Source organism: Harmonia axyridis, chromosome 2 (genome assembly GCF_914767665.1).
Source record: "Harmonia axyridis chromosome 2, icHarAxyr1.1, whole genome shotgun sequence".
Lineage (NCBI taxonomy): Eukaryota > Metazoa > Arthropoda > Insecta > Coleoptera > Coccinellidae > Harmonia > Harmonia axyridis.
In genome coordinates this window covers 27,278,779-27,298,393 of record NC_059502.1, presented here as the reverse complement: position 1 = coordinate 27,298,393, position 19,615 = coordinate 27,278,779, and the positions used below count along the sequence as shown (strand labels likewise).

General features: G+C 32.5%; 4 protein-coding genes across 4 annotated transcripts; 3 read left to right on the top strand and 1 right to left on the bottom strand.

Moving 5' to 3' along the window:
• The first annotated feature begins 56 nt into the window (after positions 1-56).
• On the top strand, positions 57-2,396 carry LOC123671938. Its single transcript, XM_045605839.1, has 4 exons — positions 57-180; positions 270-343; positions 1,836-1,932; positions 2,044-2,396. Exons 1-4 carry the CDS (start codon positions 160-162, stop codon positions 2,131-2,133), a joined length of 282 nt encoding a protein of 93 aa, XP_045461795.1. The 5' UTR covers positions 57-159; the 3' UTR covers positions 2,134-2,396.
• A 1,888-nt stretch (positions 2,397-4,284) lies between these two features.
• On the top strand, positions 4,285-9,253 carry LOC123671934 (dual specificity protein phosphatase 23-like). The gene is made up of 2 exons (XM_045605834.1): positions 4,285-4,649; positions 7,784-9,253. The coding sequence occupies exons 1-2, from the start codon at positions 4,350-4,352 to the stop codon at positions 8,015-8,017; spliced, it is 534 nt and encodes a 177-aa protein (XP_045461790.1). The 5' UTR covers positions 4,285-4,349; the 3' UTR covers positions 8,018-9,253.
• On the bottom strand, positions 9,245-13,381 carry LOC123671925 (methyltransferase-like protein 17, mitochondrial). The gene is made up of 9 exons (XM_045605821.1): positions 13,153-13,381; positions 12,927-13,095; positions 12,265-12,661; positions 11,769-11,931; positions 11,572-11,715; positions 9,896-9,955; positions 9,661-9,805; positions 9,464-9,602; positions 9,245-9,383 (listed from the first exon to the last, which is right to left on the bottom strand). Exons 1-9 carry the CDS (start codon positions 13,213-13,215, stop codon positions 9,257-9,259), a joined length of 1,407 nt encoding a protein of 468 aa, XP_045461777.1. The 5' UTR covers positions 13,216-13,381; the 3' UTR covers positions 9,245-9,256.
• Positions 13,382-13,966: 585 nt separating this feature from the next.
• LOC123672341 (piggyBac transposable element-derived protein 3-like) lies at positions 13,967-15,873 on the top strand. The gene is made up of 2 exons (XM_045606417.1): positions 13,967-14,248; positions 14,609-15,873. The coding sequence occupies exon 2, from the start codon at positions 14,713-14,715 to the stop codon at positions 15,871-15,873; it is 1,161 nt and encodes a 386-aa protein (XP_045462373.1). The 5' UTR covers positions 13,967-14,248; positions 14,609-14,712.
• Positions 15,874-19,615: the final 3,742 nt, after the last annotated feature.

The window sequence follows — 19,615 nt, the reverse complement described above, 5'->3', positions numbered from 1 at the left end:
GTACTCATTCAGTCTGGGCTTACCGACGAAATGCAAATCGGAATTGAAATCGAAATCATACCATCGCTTATAAATACAGGTAGCGGAAGAAGTTTAGACAATTGTTCTTCGTTAACGATCTTTTAAGGATTAGGTATTCGTTACAAACTCATCGGCGTTATGATCATTAATATGAAATTTGTGAGTAGTAAACTTTCTGGTAAATGTGAATTTCCGCCTTCATATTGATATAGTTCACTGCGGATTTCAAAATAACATTCTGTTTTCAGACTTTGTGGTGTGTCCTTTTTATCTCTCAAGTGTTCTTGTTGGCATGTGCTGGATCGTTCCATCGAAAATCAGAGTAAGTCAACCATTATTATTGCATATATAAACTTAATATAGTGATTTCAGTTCAGGTCATATCGAAAAAAATTGTTCATAACTACAACACGAAATACATTTATAAATATTTTCATTAAAAGTCAGAAAATTTTGTGTGAAGAGTTCACATTACTGGGAATGCGCAATTTTTCGTTCAATTTATCTGTGAAAAACTTTGTTTTTCATTCAAATAGATATGGAAGATTTTGTGGGATTATTTTTTTGAGAACACTTGTTGAGTTATGAAAGAAAGAAGAGGAAAAAATATTGTTTATAAATAGAATAAACTAAATAAATAATAAATAAATAGAAAAGAAATATCTCTCTTGATAAAGAAATGAAAGAAAGTTGAAGCGAAAAAATAATAATGTTAAGATATAATGTTACCTATATGGCTCTTCATTATTTGACTCAATTAGTGAAAGAGAGATATAAAAAAAAAACAAGTATCATAAAAAAACAAAAAAACAATGAAATTCGGATTAAGGTCTTCTTAACAGAAATCTTACATGATTAGTTCAGTTTACAATTACTAATACGAAGTGACATCTCCTGAAAACTTGATGATAAACGCATGATTGAAAGTTTCGGTTTTTCTCTTTTCGATATATATCACAATACAGGATGTTCCTTAATCATGTGTTAATATTTATTATCTTGGAGTCATTTGAAGAAAAAAACTTCCTATGAATATATATTATAAAAAAGCTAACTTTTGAGATATGGGGTTGTAAACTTTCCAGAAAAATGATGCTATTGCAAATATTTCTATGAAATTTGTTTACATGTTTTCACTGGATCGAGATGAATAGATTTCTTATGTGAAAATGATTTTATAATTTTTATCGATGGCATTATACGGGTTTTGCAATGAATATTTTTGGAGAAAAAAATTTGTACTTTTTCTCCAATTTAAAATTATTTTTGAAACTCTTATTCATTCAAAATAAAAATCGTTTTGCTTCAGGGACGAATTGTCCATTGTCATGTGCTGATTTTTATATTAAATTCCTTTTGTTAGATGTTTACTTTCATATTTTTAATTTAACGATGAAAATTCATACTAACAAACAAAGAAACTGCAACACCCAGAAGGATCTGTTTAAATTTTAATTTTTTTTGTAGAACATAGATACTATAGTAAGGAGTAAATGATTGAAATTCAGAGAAAAAAACGAAGGGTTTACAATTTTTTTAATAAATTCGTTAATAATGTGTTTTTCCATCTCGAGTATACACTCCCCAACACGTCTCGGTATTGATGCAATAAGATGGTCTATTTCTTCTTGGGGAATACTTTCCCAAGCTATCCCGGCCATGGCAAAAGATTCATATGGGTCGTTTCGAAAAAATTTAACTAACTCTGTCAACACAAAAAACAAAAATCGGAAATGTATTCTTCAAAGAATCTCATTGAATAATTTTTCTGATCAGGATAATAATAAATATGAAATACTTATTTACTTTTGCAGCAAAATTCACCTGCGGGACGGAATAAATATCGAAGGAATATGGAAAAGCAAAATGCAATGGAAAGCTCATTGGGTAAAGCACTGGGAGACGAGATTGGTAATGAAATAATTACATATTTCTATTAAAAAAAAACGATCGTATAATTGTTTCAAGTTGTGGTTAATGATAAGAAAAAATTGACATAATCGAAAAATTTTTATTTTTCAGACTTGGGTTCCAGTATGGAGAAGAGTTTGGGCTCCTATAGAAACAAAAGAATGGGTTCCTTTTCCACCTCCACCAAAATCATCTCTCTAGAACAAGCTATAATTTTATGCAATTATGATCTTTACCAAATTAGTTCATATAACTTGAGTTTATGTTTATTATTAATGTTACTTCTGGAATCAAGGACAGATCCAAAACTTACATAGTATCGACTTCCGATTAATTTCCCCGTCTGACCTGTTCATACTGTTTATATATTTTTAATTTTGTTATTTCTAATTAATTTATTGTTATTTAATATTTATATATAATTTTATTTTATTTCTAAATATACATATTATGTACAAATAAGATTTTCATATTTATTTGAATGAAAATGAAGTTTTTACCCTCATTTGAAGTAGGAAACTATTTTTAAGAAGAATCTCTCCCCAAAAATCGGAATTGAAACAACTACGTCAAATTTTCACCTGAAAAAATATTGATATATTGTGCATTGTGAGATGCCAATGCGCATAGAATATCAGGAAAAGGCCTTCTTGGAAACCACTCACAACTCAACATTCTTACCAACCAAAATTTCCACCAAATTTCTTTGAAATCGGATCACCAACGATCAGCACAAGGTAAAGAGAACCCAAAAATGACACATTTGCAAATTTTCAACTTTGACTTGTGTCTGTAAAAACTAAAATTTATATGAGACCATTTGCGGTCCAAACAGTAAATCATATTCTATTGAAATCTTTCTTTAATTGAAAAGTTTGCGATGTTCCAAGGATTTGAGAACATACAGACTGACAGACAGATACGGGGAACCAAAGTGTTGATTGATTGAATCATACTACTATGACTGCGTGAAACATATATATTTCTAAAACAAAAAGACCTCTATTTCCTGTTTTCTATTTCCGCAGAACCTTGGTTTTTAGAAATGACAACACAATCGTCACAATCAATCGAGCAGTTTTCTTCTGGAGACTATACTAAATTTGTTCGTTAATTTGAGGTGTAATATTGACAATTGATTCATTTCTCTTTAGATTTTTTCAATTAATAAGTACCTACATTATTGAGTTGTGCAAAAAATAGTGCCTATACAGAGTGTCAATCTTATAATTCAGTCGTTATTATAATTGCCCCTAGCCAAATATTATAATTATGCCACTCATTGTTTTTACTTATGGTGATTCAAATTCGAATTAAATTATGGTAAATGAAAAATTGCCTTACATCTCTATTTCTTATATTCTTATTCAACTGAGTAATTCTTCAATGAAACAAGAAATAACAATTTGAAAATCTTATATTTATACAGGGTGATTCACCGCGATGGTCTATTAGAGGTTTATGGAAAACTAATCATAATTATCAGCTGGAAATTTGCATATTGGGGTTTGAGATAATGATATTTTTCCCTAAAATATTTTCAGATCTCTACAACTTCCGGTTATATCGGAAACAGAGTACTTCTTCCTTATTTCAAATGGCACACCCAGTATATCATTGCATCATTGAATAGCTTTTGAAGACAGTTTCGGCAATATGCCATACCAATAGTAAAAACTCAACGGCTCATGAGTTAATGGGATAAAAATTCCATGTTTCCATAACTAAATTTGACATTTCAAGAATTGTAATGAATTATTCGTAATTGAACATTGTATTGGTTTATGCATTTCTCAACAATCCCAACGAAAAATTAATTATAGGTAATTCATGAAATGTAAAATTTAGTTACCCAAACATCAAATGTTAGTATCTTTTTGTGTCACAGACTACTCCACCAAAAATTTACTGTTTATATTCAGTGGAAAAAGATCTTTTCGATAACATATCGCCATATCGCATGATACATCTTTATTTAAATTTAACGGGTTTGGGTTGTCACGCAGAGGGATAAATTATGTGATCACGATTTTTATATCTAAAAATGTCCACCTTTTTAAGACGAAAATTGACGTGTTCGAGCGATTTTCCACCAGAATATTAATTTTTCTAGCCGAAAAGATCTGTGTTTACTTTTCAATGTTACACCGTGTAAATATTGACGACGATGACCGAAATCTATCTAGGTAGGTATAATATTCAAATCTACCTTGAACGAATCAATCGTCGTCATTATGTGATCAAATTGTATATACCTACGTGCTCTAATAATAAAATATACCTAAATCGAATATGCTCTGGGACATGCTCAAACTTTTTGGCAACAATTGCTGAAATTCAATTTCGTCCTTCAACTATAACTTCATCGCAAACTTGATCTGGCTTAGGTACATACACTCGAAAAGTCTCTAGCGGAAATGTGGGGTGTTCCAGCTGCTTACAAAGTTGTATCATACCCTCCTTACAATTTTTCTTGGATAGATCAGAATAAACTGGCTGCTATGGCATGCCCAAGTAGCGAGGCTAACTATCAATTTCTAGGAGAACAGGGCATACATCATATTTTAACATTATCTCCGGAAAATATTCCTAGAAAACTGAAGAAGTATTGGAACTTGGGATGGTCTAGAATAGACATTGAGGAATTTGAAGCACCCAGTATCGATAATATTTTGGAGTTTCTCGATTTGTGTAAGAAGTGTCGAGGTTGTAACCAGGTGAGTTGAGAAAATTCGAAATGGTTGGTTTCCAGCAATGAAAAATCCTAAATATCACTAGTATTTTATGACAAATTAAAAGATGAATTCATGGAGGTTAACATGAAATTTTGTAAAAGCAGGTAGGTGACATTTTTGAGATTTTCTACGTTGTGAAAGTCAGTTCGAATAGAATTTTGCATACTTATCTTATCATCTAACTCCATTTCTCAGTAATGTGATTAATCACCACTAACTACACTTGAGAAGGTACTTGAAAGTGGTATTAACTTCCAATACTGCATAAATCTCCTTGTCAAACATTTTTTCTAATATATGCAAATAATTTTAAAACTTCGAGTACAATATTTTGAATTTTTTGAGTCATTTTTACGATTCGATAAGGGAATAAGACGGAGACAAAATCAAATTTGATGACGATTTCAACATAATATTGAGTAGAATAATATCGTTTGAGGCTAATCCCTGTTCACAGTCCTACAAATAAAGGCATATTGTAAATTATAATGTAATGATAGAGCGATCAGTTCGAAAACAAGCGCTCTAAAGCTGGATAGATACTAATTTTCAAAATTGCAGATAAATTGAGATGAAATAAATGGGCATTTGGATGGACAATGACAATTTAAAACATCGTGAAAATTTTTATGGCGATCGCTCAATCACAAGAATATAGAAAATTCAAGAGGAATATCGAAAAAAAAATTACCATATATTCTCTAGGCACAACGGAGTTGAGATTTGGGTTGTTTAAAGGAAATAACAATTATTTTAAGCTTACAAAAAGCTGCGTGCAAAATTTCAAATTCATCACATAATTAGAATCATAGAAAATTCTAGAAGAATATAGGTAAACAATCTAGTACCTGAACATGTCTTACAGATTTAAATCAGAGGTTGAGATTTTGCGTCTACGTATAATTGCGTCAATATAATATTGGGTAAATTTTTTTCCGATATTCTTCCCACCATAACATTTTTCACGATTTTTTAATTTGTCATACTGGTCAACACACTTGCCAGAAAAGAGGCAGAAACCCTTTTCATCGGCCCGGAACCTTTCTGTGGCGTAGACAGAGTTTCAGGAGAAGGGAGGAATCGTAAGAGAAATACTCTGGCGGAATCTTCCTGGTTTGAATCACCCCAAAAAGTTTCTTCGAAACTTTGACTGTACGAGATCTAAAAAGTTTCTTCGAAACTATAGACTGTACGAGATCCAAAAAGTATCTGGATGTTAGTAAAAAATATGCTTCACCTCCTCTCTGGATTCCTCACAGGGCATTGTCGACTTAGAAAACATCTCATGACAATAGATCTAACAGGAAATGACGAGTGAAGATTCTGTGGGGAGGAGGAAGAAAGTTCGGATCACCTGGTGACGGAATGCCTCGCCATCGCTAGCCAACGCAAAACCTGCTTTGGACACGAAACTTGTAGAGGTGAGGAATAAGCTTCCTTGAAGCCATCCCAGATATTGGAGTTCATTAGAACTTTGGAACTGGAAGGCCAGCAGTTAATCACGTTATGGAGAGAATAGCTCTGATGGGGGTAAAATAGATCATTAGGTCGCAGTGAAACGGAAACTCCTAATTAAATCAGAATCCAAATTGTCATACTGCATCCAAATTCTCATTTTCATCTCAAGAAAGATATAGTGTTTTGCGACTATAAAATTCACGAAGCTGTATAGCAGCGGCGACGTCAGCTTTCTAAAACAGGGGTGGCCAGAGGGCGCCGAATTTTTTTTTTGGGAGACCAAAGTAAAGCGAAATTATAGTTCTGCCAATCTTTTATCCTTAGTATGTCAAATTTAGGGGGGGGGAGCAGAATTTTAGGGGGGCCCGGGCCCCCCTAGCGTCGCCACTGCTTTATAGGTTTATTTTTCAACATTTTTATCGCAAAATTTGATTAATTGTAGCAATATTGTGTTGCTTAGAAACGACAGACAAGTGTTGCTCAAGTGGAGCAGAAAAAGTTTTACTGCTGACCATTTCCCTCGTCTCAATTTAAACCAATCAAAAACGCTCAATTTTGAATTAGGTACAAAATTTACAAATGGTTTCTAGATGGAAAGTTTTGTGAACCCCACAATTATAGTGGGTTCATAAAACTATAGTGTGGAAAATGCAAACAAGTTAATTCATAATGTGCGAAGCATTGTTTTGTATTCTCATATTTCCCTTGAAATTCTAAAAGTTGGACCAATCTGTATAACCTATGAATTTTGACATCGGATTGACGAAAGAACTATATTTTACATATAATATTCTACTTACTTCCACATATGTTTACTTTTTACTTATTGAAAATTTGTTCATCATAAAGTTATATATCTGTTATATTATCTTCACCAATAACAAGAATAATATCAACCTTAAATTAATTAAAAAATTCATTATGATGATAACATTGCATTCAAATATAAAACTATATATATTGTGGCTTCATTATTCATTTTTATTGTCAACAGAATAATTATCCCAGATCGACTTTTATATCAATCTTCAAGTTCTCAAAAACTAGTAGATATCTGTAACAACTTAAATATTTGAATATCTTGACGTATTTAGGTAGGCTGCGGATGCAAATTGTATTATACATATATTGTATCTTTTGTAAAAAAACATTTTCCTATTTTCTTCTAAATAAAAAACAAGAGTTCTTATAACAGTTTCAATCGAGTAAGTCGTCTGATAAAACAAGTATGCGTTTCTAGAGTTGTTTAATTGTCCTCCCTTATTCTTACTTTTATGTACGAGATGAGAAGTAATGAAATAGCTTGAAAAAGTACAACATAAGTACACATTTACCCATATTGGGTATTAAAAAGGAATTTCGTAAAATTGTTCAGAATTGTCAGCTTAATAGCAGCGTTATACAATACATATTGCTCACTATAGTCTGTATGACCTTATAGTACTATGATATCAATGAAATTATCACCAATTTTCACCTCACCATTTGAATGACTCTGTATATTATTAAAACATTAGCATTACATACAATTATCAATACATGATTAAGGTTTAGACTAAATTAGTCAATCAATGAAAAGATAATTTATATATAAGATATCATATATTCTTATTGAATTCAATTGATCGCAACCAAGAATAATCAATAAAATTTTGCAGGCTATAGCAATTCATTGTCGAATGGGTAGAGGAAGAACCGGTGTGATGGCAGCATGTTATCTAGTACATTTCTTAGAATTAACACCAGAAAGAGCCATAACAAATATAAGACTTATGAGACCTGGTTCCATTGAAACATACGAGCAGGAGAGAGCAGTTGTCAAATATCATGATTATATAAGGAATATTGGGCATGATAAACAACCACATCATGAAACTAAGCACATCACATAATTTTTCAGAAATCCCGTGAAAAAGGAATATTCATTGTATAAAATTTTTATCACTGAAATTATTCCATTGGTGTCATCCATTTCTTGTATATCATTCAAGAAATAATCAATAGAAATACATACTACAAGAAGTAACCCTCAAAACAAGGATTTCTTGTTTTTTCATAGTTATAAATGAGTGCATTCATTAATAGATAAATAATTCCAATTCCTTTAAATTCTTGAAGTAATATCTGACTTCATCATGCTGAAGTTGATATATTTTTATTGTTCTGCTGCATAATGCATCAATGAAAATCTTTTTGTTCCTTTTATGAAATTAATTTACAAATCTAATGTTAGTGTACTGTTAAAACCATTGGTAAAACATTCAAGAATTAATTTCTTATTTCAATTGAGCGCTAAGCTACTTCAAATTTATTTTTTAATTTGCTTCTTCTTTCCTTACAAGACATATTTATAAAAATGATCTATTTACAAGACTATTTCACACTCTTGTTGAATAAACCAATTAGGAGCTCTAATCATATTCTAATTTTCGATAATGCAAACTCAACTCAGATTGGCTTGTCAAGTTTAGTGTTTCAGATTTGTAGGTATGTGATAGTTCAATGTTATATATACATACATAATTTCGCCGAATTTCAGATAATGTACCTTTCACTTTGTTAAAAGTCGAATGAAATTTCACTTGTAGTTGAAATTATCCCATAACACTGTCTTTTATTTCATAACTCAACTGAATTGCTCGAAGCAAGCACCACAAAATTGCTGGACGAGTGTGTTTCCTAGGAACTCGGTCCTGTTATGAAATAATTTGAAACTTATTTCGAAAATACAATAATTGTGGCATTACTACTGAGATACTTTTTCAGTTCCCTTAGAAATTATGTGGGAATTTTTGTAATATATAAGGTGGAAAGATAAAGTATATGAAATAATTTTGAGTAGTATTTCCGATACTCTCCGATATCTGAAATACTTTTTCAAGATAAGACTCCTTATGAAAAGTATCTGAAATACTAGTTTTACTATATTAACCTTAATTGCCATAAAATAACTAAGATACTTTTTCTGAGAGCTACAACTTATAAATGGAGATTGTCACTTAATCTCTTTGATAGCATAGCACTACATTATTAGCCTTATACAGTTTCCCTCTTATAATTTCATTCTCAATTATGACATAAAAATGTTATAACTGCAAGATTTAATAAAGACATTGTTATAAAACTTATGATTATTTATTCGTTATTTCCTTATCTAAGTTAACATTTTCATCAACAATAACATCATCGGGGGTGTCCTTTACAGTCATTGGTAGCCTATCTCCCCAATCTGAAGCTTTAGCACATCTGAAGGCAAGTCTAAAATTAAAATACAAAATAAATTGCAACACTCTAAGTATTGAATACTTAAACAATGACAAACTTATTAAAATACTAACTTTCCATATTTTGAAGCTGTAAATACAGATTGTTCAATTTTGCCTTCCTTGGTACATAAAGTGCATATTACATGTTTATGCCTTATAAGTGTGGGGTTTATTAACCTTGGCCATTGAGAATCGTTTTCACTCCTTTTGCCTAAAATACAATACTCCCAATTTGAATTTAATAATAAATATATTGAAGAGAATCAAACCTTTTTTTAAGACAATGTATGAAAATTTTTCTTTTCGAAGATTCTGAGATATATCGTTTAAAGGCAAGTCATGATAGCGAACTGCAAAATTACAGGGTAATTCTTTATTAGATGCAAATTGAGGACAAGGATAATCTTGAGCACACTGTGAACATAAAAAGATATTTATTAGTAATTCATACCGAAAATATTCATCAACAAATTGATTTAACATGAAAAAACTCATTTTACTTACTGGACTAAAGACATGACTATTTCCAAGACTGAGAATGAAATCTCGAACCTCATTGATAACCTAAAAACATTGAATTTGACACTGGCATTAATGATAAATTCAATAATCAATTGAACAAGTTGATTTAATAATGTGGAGATTAGATTGAGGTAAATACCGATTGCTATTTGACATGATGGATGAACTTTCAATTTCTCCAAAAAACTATGAACGTTAAACTGCCGTTTCAGTATTTTATGATTTATCACTATATTTACTGCTCTTATGAATTTATACGTTATACCTCAGTTTCTATAATACAGGGTGTTCCTAAATTGGAGGTACAAATGAAAATGAGATTCCTTGGATAAGTTTGAGGAAAAAATTCTTATAAAGATGGATCAGCAAACGCTTTGTTTTCGAAATACAGTGTGTCTTGTTGTCCTACTTGTTTGGATTTGATTATACGAGTTTCTCCAATTTGGTATGATTCATTTCTACAGATCGGAGAAATTATCGATAAAACCAATAATTAATTTATTAATAACAGCTTGCTGACTAGATTTTTATGACCATTTGGATTTTCCTGAGAATTTCAAGAGGATAGTTTGAAATTTTTTTCTTGAAATCGCTGGCAGATAACTACAAGAAACCAAAAAGTTCAGTACCAAATCCAAGTCTCTTTTTAAAGTTTTTCAACTTATAAGTGGTCAACCAAAAAAGGTTCTGGAGGAAAGAGGTGAGCACTGTTCGAGAAATAATATCATCCTGTAGATTTGCAAACAAAATAAGCATTTAATGTGATGTACACTTCAATTCAAGCGTCTATGCCAAACTTGAGTTGAATATCTTGTATAGTGCAGATGCTATGAGACGAACTTGAAGAAAAATCAAAATTCAACATCTTGAAACTTGAAAATAACGCCTTTGCTAGCCCATGTTTATAGGACTTCCTTTTCTTGAAACTATTCAAGAAATCTCTCATTTTCGCTGAAACCTCAAATTTAGGAATATTGGGTGTTCAGAAAAAACCAAGCTAGTGGTAGGCCATGGACTTTCTAACATATTATGACTTAGCTAACATCATAAATTCAAACTGTCAAGTTCTATCTTTTGTTTCTTGTGAATCAGAATTATGGTTAGCTGAGACATGAAGTAGGGCCAACTACAAGCTGTTCTTCTCGTAACACCTGTTATTTAATAGTTGTTTTTCAAGGTTAACCCTTTTCTTCATTATAATATAACAAAATATTCTTTGAATTCATGTGAAAAATCTTGATATTTCTGTTTTTTGAAACATGATATCATAAAATGGAATATATTTGAAGAGAAGTGTAATGACATGATGATAATACAATAGTTTTTAGTGAAAACTATTAGGGCTGATTATTTCATAGATATGAAATTTTAAAAATTTGATTCGGTATTTGTAATGAATTACCAAAGATTCAAATCTTGCATCATCATATTCATACTAGTATTTTTCAATGAGTTGAAATATTTTGTTCTGCAGGATGTATAACTATAAAAAATTATTGGTTTAGGTAATATCAAAGATATTAACACTCTTCTTTTTTTACTGAAATTTTGCAAAGAGGAAATATTTTTTCTTCAATAATTTTGATATGACAACTAATTCTACAGAATAAATGATTTAGGATAACTATGCAAAAATTTGAGAACTTTATTACTCTTACTTTAAACCCAGCATAACTTCCTTGTTCAACAATTACCAAATATCTCATTGTCTTACTCCATAACTGCCTTACTGCATCCAGCCTACTCTTTAATGAAGGTAATTCCATGAGTGTATAGGCTGATACCACAAGATCATAAGGCACCTTAAATACATTATATCACATCAAATATGTCACATTTTAAAATTTGAACTCACTGGTTTACTTGGAAAAAATTGTCTGTAGTAAACACCACGTAATGAAATTTCTTTTTCTCCCCTGCCTCCTTTTAATAAAAGTTCGGCCAAATCATTCATACTTGCTGATGAATCCACGTTGAAGTATTCTGTGAAGGATTTTGGCCATATCGTATTAGCTGCCCTACAAAAACAATCATAAAATAAAGGCAATAAATTATTATTCTTACAATTCAATGGAATTATTTTTGGTTCTGAAGGAATGTTTTGTGTTAAGTGATGGCTTTGTTAGTATTTTCTCATATTTTCAATTACATATAATAATTTGCTAAGCGTATATATGAAATCTAACCATCCAAAGTTATAGAATAAATACAAAGACATAAAAGATTTATATTCATGAAAAAATATCTTACATTCTACCCTTGATTCATCTTAAGTTCAATGACTGATAAATGAAATGAAGAAAATATAGTTTTAATGAAACGATCAGATTGATATGTGAAAACATTTTTACCATGTTACTGTACCAACACCAGATCCAAAATCAAAAAGTGTTAGGGGTTTCCAGTCAGGATTTCTTAATTTGATCTCTGACAGTATCTTTATCAAAACTGCATACTCTGCCGCTGATCTTCCCACTAGATAGCATAAGCTCTGGGCAATATCATATTTCACAGGAAACCAATTATATACTGTTTTTTTCATTAGATTAGTCAATTGACTCTTCATTACATGTTCATCACTCAAAAGATCTTTTTTTGACTTCTGTAAGCCTTTAATAACTTTTGTCTTCAAGTTAGATATATGAGCTTGGAGTTCATCTTGTTCCATAGGAGGTTTTTTAGCCTTTAAATATTTCACAAAATTTTCACTTCTTCCACTAAGTTGTTTTTTTGGTATGTAACAATCATCTGTTCAGAAAGAGTGGAGAAACAGAAATATTAAAAATTATTGGACATTAATATAAATGCAAAATGTGCATTCAGAATCAGATTCTAAAATAAAGAAATTTAAAACATAAGGTGTCTTGAAATTTTATAACTTCCTTCAAAATGTTTATCAATAAACTAACAATGAGATACACATGAAACTGAAAACATTCTAATGAATAATCTGTGAAAACATCAATTTATTTTTTATTTTTTCAGTGGTTGTCATATGAAAACCACATTTTACCTTCTAAAATTATTTTCGCTGCTTTTATAAAAGATTCAGGAATATTTATAGGTGCGGATGGAACTATACCAGGATGACGTTTAGTTTTTATTTTTTCATTTTGCAAGTCGCTTTCAACATTATCGTCCAGTTTATATTTCCATTTGTTAGTAGTTGTAATTTCAGCTAGCTTAAAAAATGCATTTATCAAAATTATATATTTCAGTAAATATCAACTCAAACTTACTGTATCTACAGCGTTATTGAGAGATGTTGAATTGAACCGTCTACAACTTCTACGAAGTAACATTTTATAAATGTATATATAATTATATTCTAATTCCGCAGAATTATATGATAATTTCAAGAGCAGAATTATTGTTTTACTGTATACATATAGTCTTCAGGAAACGAGAAAACTCATATCAAAACATTGAACTAGAAAACAAATAGTGTTAGGTTAAAAATCGAATTTGAAGGTTATAATTTGACATAGAACTCTACTGCCATTTCTTCTTTTTTTTTCAATTTGCCAGGCAATCCACTATACTGTGAGACAAAATCCAACGGTTTCTCAAAATAATGTCATTGATGTCTATAATTCAAAATTCGACAGATTTCCGAAAGAAAACTTGGCTATCAGTGCGCAACGCTACCACCCTCTCTCTTTCCAACCAGAAAAACCACAAACGAGTACATCGGGCTCATCGGGGTCCAGTACAATGGAATGGAATCCCTCATAATGTTAACATTATTATCACGCAGCTGTAAAATTCGAAGGTCTGTAGAAAAGATCTTCTGTTTATGTTGTTTGTACGTGTTGAATCTCAGGATTTGCGAAATCTAGCTCATGATCAATTTCATAAAAACGCTTTAATAGTCCCCTTCCCTGTTAAGGCTCATTTTCACAGTGATAGTAACTATCAAGATAGTAGGTACAATCCTGATAGTTCGACAGCACTCTCGCACTATCACGATAGTATAGAATCACAGACTAACTAGTAATCTGTGATAGAATCCTCAAAAATATACCGTAGTTACGACATTCTACAGCTTTGTCGTTTTAACCCTTCATTTCATTCTGTTGCAAATTTGCAACACACATATTTAGAGCGTCTGCTATTACAGACGATATGCGTTAAAGCTTGAGTTCATGCTGTTGCATATTTGTAGCACTCCTATTAAGCACGTGCGCAATACCGATGTCGTTTACGGTTAGGTTTTTTATGGTGTTGTGGGTTTATGTGTCCACGTGTTTTGTGGAATCAGTTGACTCGTGAAGGGCCTTGTAGTTGAAGGGGTTAAAAAATTTAAAAAATAGTTGAGTGATAATAATACCTACCGTATACTATGGACTTATCGCAGAATTCTTCGAATATCATGGATAGATCACATCACTAATGAAGAAGTATTGAGAAGAACGAAAAAGAACAAGGAAGTTGTGTTCACCATCAAACAACGAAAGCTTCAATACTTCGGACACGTCATGAGGAACAGCAAATACCAAGTACTGCAGTTGATAATACAGGGAAAAGTGGAAGGCAGAAGGGGACCGGGTAGAAGAAGACATTCATGGTTGCACAATCTCAGGAAGTGGTTTGGCCAGAAATCCATACAACTTTTTAGAAACGCAGCGAACAAGATAAAACTTGCCATGTTGATTGCCAACGTCCGGAACGGATAGGGCACGCCAAGAAGAAGAAGTATACTATGGACAATACAGGTATGTTCAAAATTAATAAAAATGTTTCTTTGTTTGTTATATCTTTGGGGGTTATTTTAGCAAAATAATATCTATGTTGCTAATATGCAACATCATGAACTGTGGATAAAATTATTTATTTTCTTTGCAGAAGGTTCACGTCTTAGAAAAAGACCAAATAAACTTCTATCTGATGCAGAACTGGAAGAGATTGCTGCACATTTGTGGGACGATAGTGAAGATGAGTTTGACTTTTCGGATACGGATAGTTTAGCTGATCCGGAATATTTTCCAGAAGAAATTGAAGATGGTGAAAATAATGAGTTGAACACCGATTTGCCGATCAATGATGATGATAATGACGGTAGAAATGAAGTTGGTGATTTGATAGAAAATGAGATGCTACCAAACGAAAATACATGCGACAATCCGGAGGCTCCAATATGTCAAAAGAACATTCGAGAAAAAATAACATGGCGAAAAAAACATTTAGCAATGAATGAAGATGCCTTAAACTTTTTAGGCAATTCTAGTCTCCCCAATAATATTCTGGAACTTGAGACCCCTTACGATTTTTTCAAGTACCTGTTCACTGATTCATTGCTCCAGACAATTGTTGACCAAACCAATTTGTACAGTGTTCAGAAGAACCCAAATAAGCCGGCGAACATATCGATGGGTGATATTCAAAAATTTTTCGGTATTGCATTATATATGTCGGTTATCAAGCTTCCCAGGACACGTTGTTATTGGAGACCAGATATTGGAAATGCAACAATTCGCAAATGTATGACAATAAATGAATTTGAGACTCTCAAAAGTGTTATACATTTCAATAACAACGAAAATCTCTTGCCTAGAGAACATCCCGATTACGACAATTTATTCAGAATTAGACCCCTTTTGACAGAATTGAATACAAGATGTTCTTCAGTGCCAATGGAAAACAAGCTTTCCATCGATGAGCAAATATGCGCAACAAAATCAAAGCACCATTTGAAACAGTATATTCCTATGAAACCCCACAAATGGGGTTTCAAACTATTCATGTTGTGTGATACATCAGGATTCACCTACAATTTTGAAATATACAACGGATCCACAAATACTTTCACAAAAGTGAAACCAAATGAGAAGGATTTAGGAGCCAGTGCTAATGTTGTTGTTCGACTTTCAAGAGTGATTCCGAGAAATGAGAATTTCCAGCTTTATTGCGACAATTACTATACCTCAATACCGCTGTTCTCGTATATGGCAAAAGATTGACAGAAAAAATAAACAAGTAATTACAATCCCTTGTCCTAACGTAATCATCGAATACAACAAGCACATGGGTGGTGTTGACATGCTTGATAGCCATATAGGCCGCTATAAAATTCCTATTAGATCAAGGAAATGGTACCTCAGAATATTTTTTCATTTACTGGACATCGTTACTATCAACGCTTGGCTCTTATTCAAGCGGTCCAAAAAGGAAAAAAATATCGAAGATGATATGACCCAGTGGCAATTTCGTCTCCATCTTGCAGAAACGTTATGTTTGTTTCAATCGGCAAATGACAAAAAACGAGGAAGGCCTTCAACTAGTGAGGTGGAACTGGGTATAAACGCTAAAAGACACAAAGGACCAGCGGTACATGCACCCCCGAAAAACGTTCGAATGGATAACGTTGGTCACTGGACAAAATATGATACGGCAAGACAGAGATGTAAAATGCCCCTCTGCAAAGGAATAACGCATTTTAAATGTGAAAAGTGTGGTGTCCATCTTTGTTTGACAAAAGACAAAAACTGTTTTTATAATTTCCATATTCAATAAAAAATTATAATTCAGTTCTTTTTGTTCATAGTGTTGCAGATTAGCAACATACATTTTTTTTGTTATAATTCATTGCATATAAGAAAAGAGTTCATAATGTCGTTTACTAAGCCTAAATAAATATTCAAACCTATCAAAATATTTTTATTCCTAATTTTTCTTAATTCATGAAATGAAGGGTTAATAAGTCTATTGAGGCCTTATCATAAAACTATCCCAAAACAATTGGTCCGCCCAGACCCGTATTCAGTAATTTTTTACATAGACTACACATTCCGATTATTAGTCTAAATAAACTCATTAAAACGGCATTAAAAAAGTCGTAGCTACGGAACTTATTTATATATTTGGGGAACCTATAACTATCAAGTTGTTCACATGGTGCGATAGGTAGTTAATATCACTATCATACTATCGTGATAGTACTATCACCGTGAAAATGGTACTTTACAGTATCTGCAGTTCAACCGGTAGACGACATTATTAGTAAAACACATTTTTTTTTGTCAAAATTCGATTTTATCATTCAACTTGCCTTCTAGGGCGATACAGCGATTATAGCGATCTTCCAACTTTTCGATACCATTTTTGTAGTACGATTTGTCTTTCGCTTCAAAATAGGCCTCGGTTTCGGCGATTACTTCTTCATTGGCGCCAAATTCCTTTCCAGCAAGTATTCTTTTGTGGTCTGAGAACAGGAAAAAGTCGCTGGGGTCAGATCTGGAGAACACGGTGGATGCAGAAGCAATTCGAAGGCCAATTCATGCAATTTTACCATTGTTTTCATTGATTTGTGACACGGCGAATTGTCTTGATGAAATAGCACCTTTTTTCTTCAAATGGGGCCGTTTTTAACGATTTTATCGATCCAATAACGCTATATAATAATCGCTGTTGATGGTCTGTCCACTTTGAAGGTAATCAATGAATATTATACTCGATATTATACCTTGCGCATCCCAGAATACTGATGCCATAACTTTGCCAGCTGACTGTTGTGTTTTTCATCGTTTTGGATTCGGTTCATCGTGTGCTGTCCACTCAGCTGACTGTCATTTGGACTCCGGAGTGAAATGATGGAATCATGTTTCATCCATTGTCACACAACGACACAAAAATTTAGATTAATTGCACTTAAATAATTTCAAACACTGCTCAGAATCATTAACACTTTGTTGCTTTTGATCGATTGTGAGCTCGCGCGGCACCCACTTTGCACACAGCTTTCTCATGTACAAATTCATTAAATTCGTGAATGATATGATATATACACGTTCAGATAATATCTTCAAAATGTCTGCTATCTCGATCAACTTCACTTTACGGTCATTCAAAACTATGTTGTGAACATTTTTGATTTTTTCGTTGGCGACAGGGCGTTCACTGCGATTGCCATCTTCGGTGCTCATTTCACCACGTTTAAACTTAACATACCAATCAATGATGGTTGATTTTCCTGGTGCAGACCCCGGAAACTCTTCATCAAGCCAAGATTTTGCTTCAACTGTATTTTTTCCCTTCAAAAAGCAATATTTTATCAGCACAACGAATTTTTTTCTCCATCTCTTTTCAAATAATCAAAGTAGCTACACTCACAATGCAATATCTCACAAACTAATAACTAATGGTCATACTGCTGTCAAATTTTTGAGAGCAGTTTTCAAATTTTTGGAGGTTGGTATACTAAGTGAAAATCATATGGATTTAATACTAGCAACTAGCATCGCCATCTGTGCATCAGACCGGGGATTTTTCAATCGGCCTAATATATAATGCTAAGGAGTAGGTAATACACAACTGGTTCGTTATTGGGGTGTTCTTTATTGCTTATAATCAAAACAAATGGCCATCGACCTAAGTTTAGTAAGTTGAGTTTTTTTTATATAACTAAATATAACATGTGGAAAGGATAACGAGGGTAATTGTTCATAATACAAAGTATAAGGATAAGGACAGTCCCTCTCAGAGAAATTCTAACCGTAGACACGTACTTCGGGCTTTCGGCCCTCATCAGTACGGTGAAAAAGTGTTAGGATGAGCAACACTCTGAAACAATTACCCTCGTCATCCTTTCCACATGTTATTATTCCTGGACTCGGATGTCACGCAGGTAGCTATAGCTTCCTATGTGGTGATGTTGGTTGTTGCCCGGAAACCCATTGGGTCTTCCTGCTGAAGCTACAAATGGACGGTTGGCTTCTGTTGTTGACTCTGTTTGTTTTTTGTTTCTTCCGAGTGTTGCTCATCCTAACACTTTTTCACCGTACTGATGAGTGCCGAAAGCCCAAAACACGTGTCTACGGTTAGAATTTCTCTGAGAGGGACTGTCCTTATCCTTATAATTTGTTTTATGAACAATTACCCTCGTCACGCAGGTAGCTATAGCTTCCAACGTGGTGATGTTGGTTATCCTTATACTTTGTTTTAACTAAATATAATATATATCGTATTTACAATAATAATAATACAATTATTATCCAGTGTTCCCGAGTGTACACAAATAATTCTCTAAGTTTATTCAAATTTAGGGCCCGCTCTAGAGGCCCCTTCTATATCAAATCAACTAGTGTTGGACGTACGTGGGCGCATTCGAATTTAAAATAATGTTTCATCCGTATCATCCTATTGTTTAACGCATCACACACAAGATGTTCAAGCGTTTTATAAAGTCAAAACTCATGTCATGAGAAGAACCTGAAACCGCAGGGCCTGCTCTAGAGAGGCGGCAAATATTGGAGGAACGTATTTCCTACATTCTACGAGAAATCTGAATTACTAAAAGAATGCATTAATTTTGTTTTTTATTTCAACGAATTTCACAAATGATCTTTTTTAATAAGTTTTTTGTATGCTAAATGGAAATTGGAATAGTATTTCATATTTTATAAATCAATAATTATATTTTTACATTAAGTCACAAAGCTTTCAAAGTTATTTTGCGGGAGTATCTAGATACAAGTTGAGATACTTTTTCGTATAGGTATGTGAAAATACTCCAAAAAAAGAACTCGAATAATTATCTGAAGATACTTCTTAAGATACTTTTTCAGATACTTGATAGGATATTTTGTCCGTCGCATAAAAATGATAGGTACAATTCCAAAATTTGAAAAGTCGACAGGAAGAGCGATATTGAATTGAACTGAAATAGGTATGTTAGATAGTTATTTGGGCTGTTTCCATCATCTA